Source organism: Hemibagrus wyckioides, linkage group LG06 (assembly GCF_019097595.1).
Source record: "Hemibagrus wyckioides isolate EC202008001 linkage group LG06, SWU_Hwy_1.0, whole genome shotgun sequence".
Taxonomy (NCBI): domain Eukaryota; kingdom Metazoa; phylum Chordata; class Actinopteri; order Siluriformes; family Bagridae; genus Hemibagrus; species Hemibagrus wyckioides.
The window spans coordinates 34,837,275-34,854,215 of record NC_080715.1 but is presented as its reverse complement, the minus strand read 5'-3'; the positions used below and the strand labels follow the sequence as shown (position 1 = coordinate 34,854,215).

Below are 16,941 nucleotides of genomic sequence, written 5' to 3'. Positions count from 1 at the left end.
CTATCATCCCTCAACACTCAACACAACACTATCATCCCTCAACACTGAACACAACACTATCATCATTCAACACTGAACACAACACTATATCATCATTCAACACTGAACACAACACTATCATCCCGCAACACTGAACTCAACACTATATCATCCCTCAACACTGAACACAACACTATATCATCATTCAACACTGAACATAACACTATATCATCATTCAACACTGAACACAACACAACACTATCATCCCTCAACACTGAACACACTATATCATCCCTCAACACTGAACACACTATATCATCCCTCAACACTGAACACAACACTATATCATCATTCAACACTGAACACAACACAACACTATCATCCCTCAACACTGAACACAACACTATATCATCATTCAACACTGAACACAACACAACACTATCATCCCTCAACACTGAACATAACACTATATCATCATTCAACACTGAACATAACACTATATCATCATTCAACACTGAACACAACACTATATCATCATTCAACACTGAACACAACACTATATCATCATTCAACACTGAACACAACACTATATCATCACTCAACACTGAACACAACACTATATCATCACTTAACACTGAACACAACACTATATCATCACTCAACACTGAACTCAACACTATATCATCACTCAACACTGAACACAACACTATATCATCATTCAACACTGAACTCAACACTATATCATCATTCAACACTGAACACAACACTATCATCATTCAACACTGAACACAACACTGTATCATCCCTCAACACTGAACACAACACTATATCATCCCTCAACACTGAACACAACACTATATCATCATTCAACACTGAACACAACACTATCATCACTCAACACTGAACTCAACACTATATCACTCAACACTGAACTCAACACTATATCATCCCTCAACACTGAACTCAACACTATATCATCCCTCAACACTGAACACAACACTATATCATCATTCAACACTGAACACAACACTATATCATCATTCAACACTGAACACAACACTATCATCCCTCAACACTGAACACAACACTATATCATCACTCAACACTGAACACAACACTATATCATCATTCAACACTGAACACAACACTATCATCACTCAACACTGAACTCAACACTATATCATCCCTCAACACTGAACTCAACACTATATCATCATTCAACACTGAACACACTATATCATCATTCAACACTGAACACAACACTATCATCACTCAACACTGAACACAACACTATCATCATTCAACACTGAACACAACACTATCATCACTCAACACTGAACACAACACTATCATCATTCAACACTGAACACAACACTATATCATCATTCAACACTGAACACAACACTATCATCCCGCAACACTGAACTCAACACTATATCATCCCTCAACACTGAACACAACACTATATCATCATTCAACACTGAACATAACACTATATCATCATTCAACACTGAACACAACACAACACTATCATCCCTCAACACTGAACACACTATATCATCCCTCAACACTGAACACAACACTATATCATTCAACACTGAACACAACACTATATCATCATTCAACACTGAACACAACACAACACTATCATCCCTCAACACTGAACACAACACTATATCATCATTCAACACTGAACACAACACTATATCATCATTCAACACTGAACACAACACTATATCATCATTCAACACTGAACACAACACTATATCATCACTCAACACTGAACACAGCACTATATCATCACTTAACACTGAACACAGCACTATATCATCACTCAACACTGAACTCAACACTATATCATCACTCAACACTGAACACAACACTATCATCATTCAACACTGAACACAACACTATATCATCATTCAACACTGAACACAACACTATATCATCATTCAACACTGAACACAACACTGTATCATCATTCAACACTGAACACAACACTGTATCATCCCTCAACACTGAACACAACACTATATCATCCCTCAACACTGAACACAACACTATATCATCATTCAACACTGAACACAACACTATCATCACTCAACACTGAACTCAACACTATATCATCCCTCAACACTGAACTCAACACTATATCATCCCTCAACACTGAACACAACACTATATCATCATTCAACACTGAACACAACACTATATCATCCCTCAACACTGAACACAACACTATCATCCCTCAACACTGAACACAACACTATCATCACTCAACACTGAACACAACACTATATCATCATTCAACACTGAACACAACACTATATCATCATTCAACACTGAACACAACACTATCATCACTCAACACTGAACTCAACACTATATCATCCCTCAACACTGAACTCAACACTATATCATCATTCAACACTGAACACAACACTATCATCACTCAACACTGAACTCAACACTATCATCCCTCAACACTGAACTCAACACTATATCATCCCTCAACACTGAACACAACACTATCATCATTCAACACTGAACACAACACTATATCATCATTCAACACTGAACACAACACTATATCATCATTCAACACTGAACACAACACTATATCATCATTCAACACTGAACACAACACTATATCATCATTCAACACTGAACACAACACTATATCATCATTCAACACTGAACACAACACTATATCATCACTCAACACTGAACACAACACTATATCATCACTCAACACTGAACACAACACTATCATCACTCAACACTGAACACAACACTATATCATCCCTCAACACTGAACACAACACTGTATCATCATTCAACACTGAACACAACACAACACTATCATCCCCCAACACTGAACATAACACTATATCATCATTCAACACTGAACATAACACTATATCATCATTCAACACTGAACACAACACTATATCATCATTCAACACTGAACACATTGTCATCACTCAACACTGAACTCAACACTATATCATCCCTCAACACTGAACTCAACACTATATCATCCCTCAACACTGAACACAACACTATATCATCCCTCAACACTGAACACAACACTATATCATCACTCAACACTGAACACAACACTATATCATCATTCAACACTGAACACAACACTATATCATCATTCAACACTGAACACAACACTATATCATCATTCAACACTGAACACAACACTATATCATCCCTCAACACTGAACACAACACTATATCATCATTCAACACTGAACACAACACTATATCATCATTCAACACTGAACACAACACTATATCATCATTCAACACTGAACACAACACTATATCATCCCTCAACACTGAACACAACACTATATCATCATTCAACACTGAACACAACACTATATCATCATTCAACACTGAACACAACACTATATCATCATTCAACACTGAACACAACACTATCATCCCTCAACACTGAACACAACACTATATCATCATTCAACACTGAACACAACACTATATCATCATTCAACACTGAACACAACACTATCACTCAACACTGAACTCAACACTATATCATCCCTCAACACTGAACTCAACACTATATCATTCAACACTGAACACACTATATCATCATTCAACACTGAACACAACACTATATCATCACTCAACACTGAACACAACACTATCATCATTCAACACTGAACACAACACTATCATCACTCAACACTGAACACAACACTATCATCATTCAACACTGAACACAACACTATCATCACTCAACACTGAACACAACACTATCATCCCTCAACACTGAACACAACACTATATCATCATTCAACACTGAACATAACACTATATCATCATTCAACACTGAACACAACACTATATCACTCAACACTGAACACAACACTATATCATCCCTCAACACTGAACACAACACTATATCATCCCTCAACACTGAACACAACACTATATCATCATTCAACACTGAACACAACACTATATCATCATTCAACACTGAACACAACACTATATCATCATTCAACACTGAACACAACACTATATCATCATTCAACACTGAACACAACACTATATCATCCCTCAACACTGAACACAACACTATATCATCATTCAACACTGAACACAACACTATATCATCATTCAACACTGAACACAACACTATATCATCATTCAACACTGAACACAACACTATATCATCCCTCAACACTGAACACAACACTATATCATCATTCAACACTGAACACAACACTATATCATCATTCAACACTGAACACAACACTATATCATCATTCAACACTGAACACAACACTATATCATCATTCAACACTGAACACAACACTATATCATCATTCAACACTGAACACAACACTATATCATCATTCAACACTGAACACAACACTATATCATCATTCAACACTGAACTCAACACTATATCATCCCTCAACACTGAACTCAACACTATATCATCATTCAACACTGAACACACTATATCATCATTCAACACTGAACACAACACTATATCATCACTCAACACTGAACACAACACTATATCATCATTCAACACTGAACACAACACTATATCATCATTCAACACTGAACACAACACTATCATCACTCAACACTGAACTCAACACTATATCATCATTCAACACTGAACACAACACTATCATCCCTCAACACTGAACACAACACTATATCATCCCTCAACACTGAACACAACACTATATCATCATTCAACACTGAACACAACACTATCATCATTCAACACTGAACACAACACTATATCATCATTCAACACTGAACACAACACAACACTATCATCCCTCAACACTGAACTCAACACTATATCATCCCTCAACACTGAACACAACACTATATCATCATTCAACACTGAACACAACACTATATCATCATTCAACACTGAACACAACACTATATCATCATTCAACACTGAACACAACACTATATCATCATTCAACACTGAACACAACACTATATCATCCCTCAACACTGAACACAACACTATATCATCCCTCAACACTGAACACAACACTATATCATCATTCAACACTGAACACAACACTATATCATCACTCAACACTGAACACAACACTATATCATCATTCAACACTGAACACAACACTATATCATCATTCAACACTGAACACAACACTATCATCACTCAACACTGAACTCAACACTATATCATCCCTCAACACTGAACTCAACACTATATCATCATTCAACACTGAACACAACACTATATCATCATTCAACACTGAACACAACACTATCATCACTCAACACTGAACACAACACTATCATCATTCAACACTGAACACAACACTATATCATCATTCAACACTGAACACAACACTATCATCCCGCAACACTGAACTCAACACTATATCATCCCTCAACACTGAACACAACACTATATCATCATTCAACACTGAACATAACACTATATCATCATTCAACACTGAACACAACACAACACTATCATCCCTCAACACTGAACACAACACTATATCATCATTCAACACTGAACACAACACTATATCATCATTCAACACTGAACACAACACTATATCATCATTCAACACTGAACACAACACTATCATCATTCAACACTGAACACAACACTATATCATCATTCAACACTGAACACAACACTATATCATCATTCAACACTGAACACAACACTATCATCACTCAACACTGAACACAACACTATCATCACTCAACACTGAACACAACACTATCATCACTCAACACTGAACACAACACTATCATCACTCAACACTGAACACAACACTATATCATCATTCAACACTGAACACAACACTATATCATCATTCAACACTGAACACAACACTATCATCATTCAACACTGAACACACTATATCATCATTCAACACTGAACACAACACTATATCATCACTCAACACTGAACACAACACTATATCATCATTCAACACTGAACACAACACTATCATCACTCAACACTGAACACAACACTATCATCACTCAACACTGAACACAACACTATATCATCCCTCAACACTGAACACAACACTATATCATCCCTCAACACTAAACACAACACAACACTATCATCATTCAACACTGAACACATTGTCATCACTCAACACTGAACTCAACACTATATCATCCCTCAACACTGAACACAACACTATATCATCCCTCAACACTGAACACAACACTATATCATCCCTCAACACTGAACACAACACTATATCATCCCTCAACACTGAACACACTATATCATCCCTCAACACTGAACACACTATATCTTTCCTCAACACTGAACACAACACTATCATCCCTCAACACTGAACACAACACTATCATCCCTCAACACTGAACACAACACTATCATCACTCAACACTGAACACAACACTATCATGACTCAGTCATCACTGCTACGCTACATAATTTTATAAACTTAATGTAACGTTTTTGGATGTAATTTTTTGTCCAGTGTTTGTTAAATAAATTAAATGTCACATGGCTCGTTATCATCATGCAGCTGTTTCTGATCAATCTACATCTGGATCTTGTAGCACTGCACCAGCTCTGTGTGGAGGTGCTGAAGGATCTGAATAGTTCAGCGCTGCTCTAAACAACAAAGGACTCACTCCGCCACAGCTGTTACCATGGTTACAGCATATGTTAGGGAATTCGTTAAGGTGTAATCTGACACCATCTTTACACTACACATTATAATTATACTTAAGAACAATAATCAAAATGTCTTCCACATGTACACCCACCGGCCACTTTATTAGGGACACCACAAGCGATGCTCTCAGAACAGTCGTAAATTGCGTCCTAATTGATGCAGTGCTCAATGTGACCTTACACGATGCACTGAGGAAATTAGAGTCCCTGAAGTAATCAGTGGCCCTAACGTGTCTTTAGTAGTGCTCCAGCTCATGTACACTGTATACTGATTCACCAGCTAGCTGTTTGAGACACGCCCGTTATCAGTAGGAGGCAGAATATCACATTTTTTGGAGATGTTTTGATGTGATGATATGCTGTTTTATTAACATTGCTAATATGGAACTGAAGTCACTGTCGACCGTGATCCCTACATTTTTTAGGAAGTGGAATATGGAAGGTAAAGGACACAGCATCGAGATGCAGGATGAAGCACATTAAGATGCATTCAAGATACTGCATGAGAACTTTTGAGAAGTCTTTTTGTATTTAAAACTTGCTTGCAGTTTTGAAAAAAGATCTCAAACAGATGCTAATTTGTCTCATTCTTTCATGTTGATCTTAACAATAGTGTTGTAATGCCCCCTCTAACTAGAACTGTTCTACTCTACTCAAGTGTGTAGACTGCATTATTGTGTTTTTCTTCCCCCCCAAATATCACCAATCTGTGATTTCTTTTCTCTTCCTCAAATCAAGCTTAAAATCCGTCTAACTGTTAATGTTCATTTTTTTTAATTGTGCTCATCTAGTCTATTCAATAATCACTTCAGCTGCTGTGGTGAGAAAATTAGTCCTCTGTCTAACGGCTCGGTTTGAGATAATCATCAGTGATTTTTAATCCCTTTTTTTCCTCCACTGTGGGGCATTCAGAGTGGTTTGAGATTAAACCCCAGCCCTCTGCCATCAGCTCAGACCCCAACATGTTGGAGGAAAAGAGGTCTAAGACTGTTCTAAGAGTTCTAAGAGTGTTTGCTCTGTCTCAGAAACCTTGATGCTATGATATAGAATCCGTATCTGAGTGTTTTCATTTGAAAAGATGGTATTGAGGTGGTACGTGATGCATAAAGCTAAAATAAGTTAAAAACCCACAGCCACATACTTATAGTTAAACATCCTTAGATGTCCTTGGATACTCAAATTACTCAGTAGGTGTTGGTTCATTCTCCCTCACAGCGGTTCCAGCTGCAAAGTTCATGTTAATGCAGCATGTTAAGGTTTTTATAGTAACAACCTACACAGCTGACATTTATGGCACGCAAACAGATTTTTAAAAAAGTGTAATAGTTGATTCAGTGAAGTTTTCTGTAAGGAGATATTTATTTAATGTTTTTGGAAGAAGTTTTTCAAACATTTTTTCAAAAAGTTTTTTTTTAATCTGCTTCCCGTTCATTTAACGAGAAAAAGAAGCGAGGGTAGTGGTTATGATGGAAGTTGTTTTCCGTAACATTAAATATGTAACTGTAAATGGATCAAAAGTATACAATATAAAATGGATATTAATAGAAATTCATGCTGCCAGCAGTGATTTTAGGGGGCCAAGCACCAAGACTCTTTGAGCTTCACATTCTTAGATGTGCTACAGTTTTCGCAGGAAAGCAGACTCTTTCTTTTAAGCAACGGGATTCATGAGTGTATGAGCTGTAGCTTTACTCATGGTGTATATTGTGTTTGGTCCACGGAAAGTGAGGGACTTCTGAAAGTAGGAGGAAAGATCTAGATGAACAAATGGCAGGAGAATGGAGATCGGTGCTTTCTGTTGCTACAGAAAATTGGACAAAGATAGCAAAAATGGCAGATATATTTTTAACTTTTATAGCTTTTGACCAACAGGTGGCACTGGCACAAACTTTGTTGCATGCTCCTGAAGATGCCTACAAAGTTTTGCATCACTGTGCAAAGTTGTTGCTAAGATACAGCCTCACTTCACGTCATCAATGACAGATGCATTAAATTATTTTTCGAAAAACATTTGGGAGGTTTACCTTGAAGATGACTTGTACCAAATTTGGTGAGGTTTAACGAAAAAACTAAATCCAAAATGCTGGAAAATCCAATTCGTCAGAAATTTGTCATAGGGTGTGGATTATGTTTCGGACGCAAGGTTCAAAAGTTATGTCTATAAACAATCTTACAAATTTGGTAGCGCTAGATAGTCGTGCTAGAATATTGGAGAGGGTCAAAGGAACATTCTGACCAAATGTGGACCAAGCCCTGCCAATCAGTGTGCAGAATTTCACAGCTTTTATTCTGGATAGTTCTATGGGTTGAATTAGACACTGTAGCCAGTAGATAAAGAAGAGGAAGAATAACAGTAGGGTTCTTATCGACCTTCAGTGCTTGGCCCCCTAAAAATCACTGCTGTTGTAAAAGAAACAAAAAAATCAGTAGCGGTTATTGGAAAATAATTCACATTCGGTTGATAACGACGACTGCGCTTCATGTCGGGCTTCATCGCACCATCATGTTGTAGATTATGTTCCTAGAACAGCACGGTTTTATTTCTTTACTTTTAGCATGATAGAAGTGATTTATAATGGTGTATTAATGGTTGGAGTTACAAGTCTCTCTCGCTCGCTCTCAGACAAAACATCCACCAAAGTCAGACGTTATTTTGTTTTCTAAAGCACATTTCAAACAGCAAATTAATTTAAAAGGCAAAAACAAAAAACAAACCCAGGGTACAATCAAAGCATAAAGTGCAAAACAAAACAGGTATAAAAGACAAGACGCTATAATAATACGCACATAAACTCCACAATAAAAGACAGGAACACGATCCCATCACTCCACAAGGCAAAGGAAATAAACGTGTTAAAACCACAATATGCAATAAAACGCAGACAAAACAAAAGGCACATAAAGCACAAGAAGGTCGATTGACAGTAGTGTCAGGTGACTCAGAAGAGATTAATAGCATTTATGCTCATCTGGAGGATTTAATCAAAGTGTGTGTGTGTGTATATAGGAGATTTTGGGTGGCCCCCATGCAGCAGAGGAGAGGTACGACTCGGAATTCTTCAAAAAGTTCCGCAGTCAGAATATCGTGCTGTCAGCGAGAACCTACGCCAGGGTAAAGCTCACGTCATTTCTTCTGTGTGTGTGTGTGTGTGTGTGTCTGTGTGTGTGTGTGTGTCCAATGTGAATTATACATCTTAGTGTAACCTCATTGTGTGCATATTGTCTAAAATATGGATTCTCCGTTATACCGTGAAAGTCTGGAAGGCTGAAATATGGCTACTTACAAAGACTATTAGTGGTGAAATAGCTGCAGGGGAAAATGGACACAGCCATGAATTTGATTCGTATTAATTATTCATTTATTACTCTCTCTCTCTCTCTCTCTCTCCTTTTCTCCTAGGAGAGTAACGTTCAAGCGCTGGATATTCTCTTTACTTATCATGGCTCAGAGTTGCTCCAGCATCGACTAGCCATCCTGTGCAATTTCCCAGAAACCACCTCTCCACATGAGTACACAGCGCTGCTGCCTGAGGCCTGGTACAAATCACACACACACACACACACACACACAGACAAACATGCTTTGAAAAAGAATCTGGATGTTGGAATTCAGCTTTAGGTTTTTAACCAGCTCAGCATTGCATTTCTTTTATTTTATACTTTTAATTCTTCAAAGGTCAGCCTTGATACAGATAATGTCACGAACCTGCAGCATTTCCATGCAATTGATTAGAGCACATGCAAAACAACAGAATAATACAATCATTTTCTTCTAGTGAGCAATTTAAGGCAATAACGTACACATGATCGAGATTAAAAAAAAAGTGGATTTGAACTCCCATCCCCCTGAGAGGGATCCAAGAAATGGGTTCGAATGCTAGAGCAGTGTATTTAGATATCTGTGGAAACCGAAGCTGGATTGTGTTTTTCCAAGGAACTTCATGTATGTGCAGGAATCAGTGCAATCAATTCTTCTGCTCGCTGTAAAAGCGATTGCATTACATGATTACAGGATTAGTGAAAATTATGAATTTTAAAATATGAATAAAATGCATCCTTGTAGAAATATTTCCAGGTAAATGTTGTGAAAAAATGGTTACGTTATCTATAGATTATTATTTTTATTTGGTCAAGAGAAACATATACACAGATCAGGCATAACATTATGACCATTGTGTTGGTCCCTCTTTTGCTGCCAAAACACCCCTGACCTGTTGAAGGCATGGACTCCACTAGATCCCTGAAGGTGTACTGTGGTATCTGGTACCAAGGTGTTAGCAGCAGATGCTTTAAGTCCTGTAAGTTGTGAGGTGGGGCCTCCATGGATCAGACTTGTTTGTCCAGCACATCCCGTAGATGCTGGATTGGATTGAGATCTGGGGAATTTGGAGGCCAAGTCAACACCTCAAACTGGTTGTTGTGCTCATCAAACCGTTCCTGAACCATTTTTGCTTTGTGGCATGGAGCATTATCCTGCTGAATGAGGCCACAGCCATCAGGGAATATTGTTTCCATGAAAGAGTACATGGTCTGCAACAATGCTTAGGTAGGTGGTACATGTCAAAGTAACATCCACATGGATGGCAGGACCCAAGGTTTACCAGCAGAACATTGCCCAAAGCATGACACTGCCTCTGCCGGCTTGCCTTCTTCCCATATAACTACTTTATAGTTTCCAGAAAGAAAATACTGGAAATGGTTTAGCTGAAGCATGTTCACCTCATTTATGGGAAAAGTTCTCAATGAGTGAGAGTGACATATTGTCTATTCATCTGTCAATCACAGAGGCACTAGCCAATCATGGGTGTCTGTGAGCTCATGTATGCGAAAGACAACGTGTGGCACATTCCTCTGTGAGTTCTTGATATTGTGGGCTCTTGGGTGTAGCGATGGAGCAAATGCCTTTTGAGCATCATCTTCTCTAGGCATATAATTGAAAACAGCGAATCACTGGTCCATCATTGGTTAGAGGATAATTTGAGGTATTCGGATATCGCCTCATCATCACTCTTTTGCCACATGCTTAATCACACGTCATGTCTCAGGATCGAACTGCGTGCACAGCACAAGGCTTGGTGCCTCACTAGTTTTTGTGAGTCTAACCTGTGACACTTAGTGTTCTTGGCATGAAATTGTGTTGTAGTTGTGGTGTCACCTCTGGAAATATGCAGTGTGTCTGGCTCTGAACAAGAACAGTTTGCATCGACACCCTCCAGTTACAGAATTTAAAACTGATGTGTGTAATCGCACATCCTAAATTTACACCCCCTGTCAAAGCAGACGTAGCAATAAAGCCTAGGTTCCCGCTCCAGTGTTTTGCGTTTGCGTGTCGCTTTCTTTTGATATAAAGCTGCAGAAGACACTGTTAACTGCTGGTGGTGTGGATTTAGGAGACAGCCTGAGTGTGTTTTGTGAGGGAGGTGTTTTGTGCGTGTGTGTGTGTGTGTGTAGAGGAGGGGAAAAAAGAGTCCGCATCTGTCTTTTCCCCCTACCGTCTTCGTAATGAGGGTGGTGGAAGATTTAGGGCACGTTGAGTGTGGCGGCCTCCCACTTTCTCTCTGTCTCTCTCTCTCTCTCTCTCTCTCTCTCTTTCCCTGGAGGTCAGCTGCCTTAGTAGTGAGCATCCATCATGGCTCAACAGCTGGAGGCCACTTTCTCATTTCTGCAGGTCCGAGAGGGTTTAACTGCGCTGTGGTTTTTCTCGCAGGCAAAACGGCATGTCTCTCGCCATCTGCCACTGAGAAAACTCAAGCTAAATGAAGTCTTTTCAATATGTTTTAGGATTTTATGATCACCTGCACAGGATTTAATTAGAAAAAAAAGTAACAATTTCTTTTTGGATATTCATAAACATGCAAAGTTTCATTTGCATAACAGCTTAAACCCAGAGGACCAGGATATTTAAACTATGGAGATGAAGTCATTTTGATGGACTGGAAGGATGGATGGATGGATGGATGGATGGATGAATGGAGACAGCTTGTTGGACAGTGAGACAGGTGGCAAGATAGACAGCAAAATGGACACCTGGATGGTCAGTAAAATAAACAGTGAAATGTGCAGCTAGACAGGCAGTGAGACAGACTGTTAGTATGGCATCAATAGTCAGCAAGATGGACAGGCTAATGGATCGATATGTAGGCAGTGAGATGGACAGCTAGAGAGGCAACTGGACTGAAGGATAGAGACGCTGAGATGGATGGCAATGAGATATGTCTACAGAAACAGTGACGCAACAAGACAGACGTCTACAGAAGCAGTGAAGCAATGAGACGGTCTTCTACAGTTGCAGCAAGACAGACGTCAACACGAGACGGTAGACGGACTTCTACTGAAGCAGCGAGACTGACGTCTGCAGAATCATTGAGACGAGACATCGAGAATCATCAAGACATCCACCAATGCAGTGAAGCAGTGACACGTATATCTACAGGAGCATTGAGACGGACATTTACAGAAGCAATGAGAGATGTATTTTAAAAGAAGCAGCAAGACAGATGGCTACAGAATAGTGAGACAGACGACTACAAAAGCAGCGAGACGGACAGATGTCTACAGAAGCAGCGAGAAGGAAATTTACAGAAGCAGTGAAGTTGTAAGACGGATGTCTACAGAAGTAGTGAGACAGAAATTAACAGTGAAATAGGCACCCAAACAGGCAGTGAGACAGACAGTTAATAAGGCAGCAATATTCAGCAGGATGGACAGGCTAATGGATCGATATGTGGGCAGTGAGATGGACAGCTAAAGATGCAACTAGACTGATGGATAGAGAAGCTGAGATGGGTGTCTCTGTTGCCAGTGACACAAGTCTGATGAAGCAGTGAAGCAATGAGACATCTACAGTTGCAGCGAGACAGACGTCTATAGAAATGAGAAGTCTGTAGAAGCAACAAGACGCACATCAGCAGAAGCAATGGGACAGACGTCAACACAAGCAGCTAGAATGACATCTACCGAAGCATTGAGATTGACATCTGCGGAATCATTGAGACAAGTCATCGAGAATCATCAAGACATCTACAGAAGCAGTGCAGCAGTGAGACGCACGTCTGCAGGAGCATTGAGACGGATGTATTTTGAAAGATGCAGTAAGATGGACAGCTACAGAATAGTGAGATAGACGACTACAAAAGCAGCGAGACAGACGGATGGATGTCTAAAAACTACAGAACTAGTGAGACAGAAATAAACAGTAAGCAGCTAGACAGGCAGTGAGACAGACAGTAAGTCGGCAATAGTCAGCAGGATGGACAGGCTAATGGATCGATATGTGGGCAGTGAGATGGACAGCTATAGAGGCAATTAGACTGATGGATAGAGAAGCTGAGATAAGTGGAAGTGAGACACATCTACAGAAGCAGTGAAGCAAAGACACAGACGTTTACAGTAGCAGCGAGACAGACGTCTACAAAACAGCGAGACAGACGGTGGTCTACAAAAACAGCGAGACAGACGGATGTTTACAAAAGCAGCGAGACAGATGGATGAGACAGATGCTTCTGAGACACATCTACAGAAGCAGTGAAGCAATGAGACTGACGTCTACAGTAGCAGCGAGACTGATGTTTACAGGAGCACTGAGATGGACATCTTCAAAAACAGCAAGACAGATGGATGTCTTCAAAAACAGCGAGACAGATGGATGTCTTCAAAAACAGCGAGACAGATGGATGTCTACAAAAGCGGCGAGACAGACGGAAGTCTACAAAAGTGGCGAGACAGATGGATGTCTACAAAAGCGCTGTGACAGATGGATGTTTACAAAAGCAGTGAGACAGACGGATGTCTACAAAAGCAGCGAGACAGACGAAAGTTTACAAAAGCAGTCAGACAGACCGATGTCTTCAAAAACAGCGAGACAGACGGATGTCTACAAAAGCACCGAGACAGACGGATGTCTACAAAAGCACCGAGACAGACGGATGTCTACAAAAGCACCGAGACAGACGAATGTTTACAAAACCAGCGAGACAGACGGATGAGACGGATGCTTCTGAGACACGTCTACAGAAGCAGTGAAGCAATGAGACAGACATCTACAGTAGCAGCGAGACAGATGAGCATTGAGATGGATGTCTTCAAAAGCAACAAGACAGATGGTTGTCTACAAAAGCAGCAAGACCCACGGATGTCTAAAAAAGCGGTGAGACAGATGGATGTCTACAAAAGCGGCAAGACAGATGGATGAGATGAGACGGATGAGAAGCAGTGAAGCAATGAGACAGATGTCTACAGTAGCAGTGAGACGGATGCCTACTGGAGCATTGAGATGGACATCTAGAAAACAGTGAGACAGACGGATGTCTACAAAAGCAGTGAGAAGGAAATCTACACAAGCAGCAGAGACAGAAGTAGTGAGATGGACATCTGCAGAAGTAGTGAGACAGAAATACGCAGACAGTGAGAGACAGCTAGATGAGATAGACAGACAGCACTCAGATGGACAGACTCTTTGGTAGCTAGGCAGATCGGTGGAAACACAGATGAATTCAGCCTGTAGTCATTTCTGTCTCCAGCCCAGGCCATGCTGTTGTAGATGTTGTAGATGAGAACATGAGCAGAATAACTCAGCTGTATCCATTGCGTGTGCCTGTATGTATGTAAATGACTTTCCTTCGAAAAGAGGAAAGAGATTATTTTCTTGTAATTAAGTCTGTGAATCAATGATCACTGTCTTTCTGAGCAGAATAGAAATAATGCCTTTTTCTTCGGTCCCGAAGACTTTTTATTCCAATTCTTCATTACAGCGTAATTATGAAGGTAAATGGAGATCCGTGCCTTCGAAAGACTCCGATTCATTATTGAATTTTGTCCTCGGGATCTGGACCTACAACTGCGCTCGGTTAGTTACGCTGAGCTCAGAGCAGAGGCGTGTGAATGATATAGAGAAATATAACACCATTAGTGTATTGAATGTGGCATCATCTGTATTACTTTCTGTACTTCGGTGTTACAATAGCAGGAAGGAATCATTTGTTCCAGTCGGTAAGTTCCTGTCATTGCGGCTATTTTGTTCCATTTATGAAATAAAAAAAGGGAGAAATTTCTCGTCAAATCGCACCCAGAGTAGTTTTTTAAGCTGGGGTTATAATGAATAGGCCAAATAGCTGTTCTTTAGAGACTGCAGAATAAGGCTTTTGCCAATTTTACTCAGGAACTTCGACAGCTTTCTGTTGAGCACAGTGTCATTTTCAGGCAGTTTCAGGGAGGGTTTTGTCTTTGCTATTACATCATAATTTCTTGCTCGTGCTTCAAATCGTTAAGATTAGGGTGAGGCTAGAAGTTTTCCTTGTTCAGATTTTTTGTTAACTTCCATTAAAATGAATCGAACTCCTTAGAATTTGTTCATACACGCTGTACAAATACAGGGAACTCGATTTAAGAAAATGCATGAATGAAACATGAGGATATCAGATGTAGTCTTTAGAAACTGGAAAATTAGGCTAAAATGGAAAGTTGTTGAATTGGTCTGGTAATCATGCATCTATCAAGCTTCTAGAGACCTCTACTAGAGCCATGAAGCCAGAATCTTGGACTGCGCTGTCTAAAATGCCGCTCTAAAATCCCATAAGTGTTGAGTTTACTCAAGATCTGACTGTGTGAAAGCCATAGAGTATAATTTACACTCATCAATATACTCATCAAACCTTTATGCTGGAGTCAGTCCAGGACTCCCAACAGGATAGAAATGTATTTAATAAATAAATAAATAAATAAATAAATAAATAAATAAATAAATAAATAAATAAATGTACTTTGTATTGATTTGCACTGACTCTTCAGGGTAAACGGACAATTGAGGCCAGGCCATGTCAGCTAAATGCTCCATTCAGCATAACAGAACCGTGTCAAGTTTAGTGATGATTTATCTGACCATCGCTTTTTTCCCCCACACCCACAGAGATCACCAGTGATCTCTCAAATCTTTGTAATGGTTGCCAGGTTGAAACCCATCCATAAACCCATCACACCGACACCTACTGTGGTTCTTCTCCACAAGGTTGGAAGCACACTATAGTATAGAATGTCTCTGTACAATGTAACTTAACATTTTTCCTTCAGTGGAATTAAAAACCCTGCTCCAGCATGACAATGCCCCTGTGCACAATGCAGCTCCATGAAGGTTGGAGAAAGGTGAAGTTCTGGAGTGTCCTGCACAGAGCCCGTTCTGACTCAACCCCACTGAATACCTTTGGGATGACCTGAAACTGGAGTCTCCTCCTCAACATCCCAAC

General features: G+C 39.6%; 1 protein-coding gene across 3 annotated transcripts in view; it reads left to right on the top strand.

The window, feature by feature from the left end:
- The window catches only part of nbas (NBAS subunit of NRZ tethering complex), a 256,830-nt gene that overhangs the window by 83,244 nt on the left and 156,645 nt on the right, over nt 1-16,941 (top strand). For all 3 annotated transcript variants that reach the window (XM_058393499.1, XM_058393497.1, XM_058393500.1), the window contains exons 20-21: nt 9,711-9,815; nt 10,104-10,240. In XM_058393499.1, the coding sequence (XP_058249482.1) occupies nt 9,711-9,815; nt 10,104-10,240 (242 nt within the window). The remainder of the gene's footprint in view (nt 1-9,710; nt 9,816-10,103; nt 10,241-16,941) is intronic.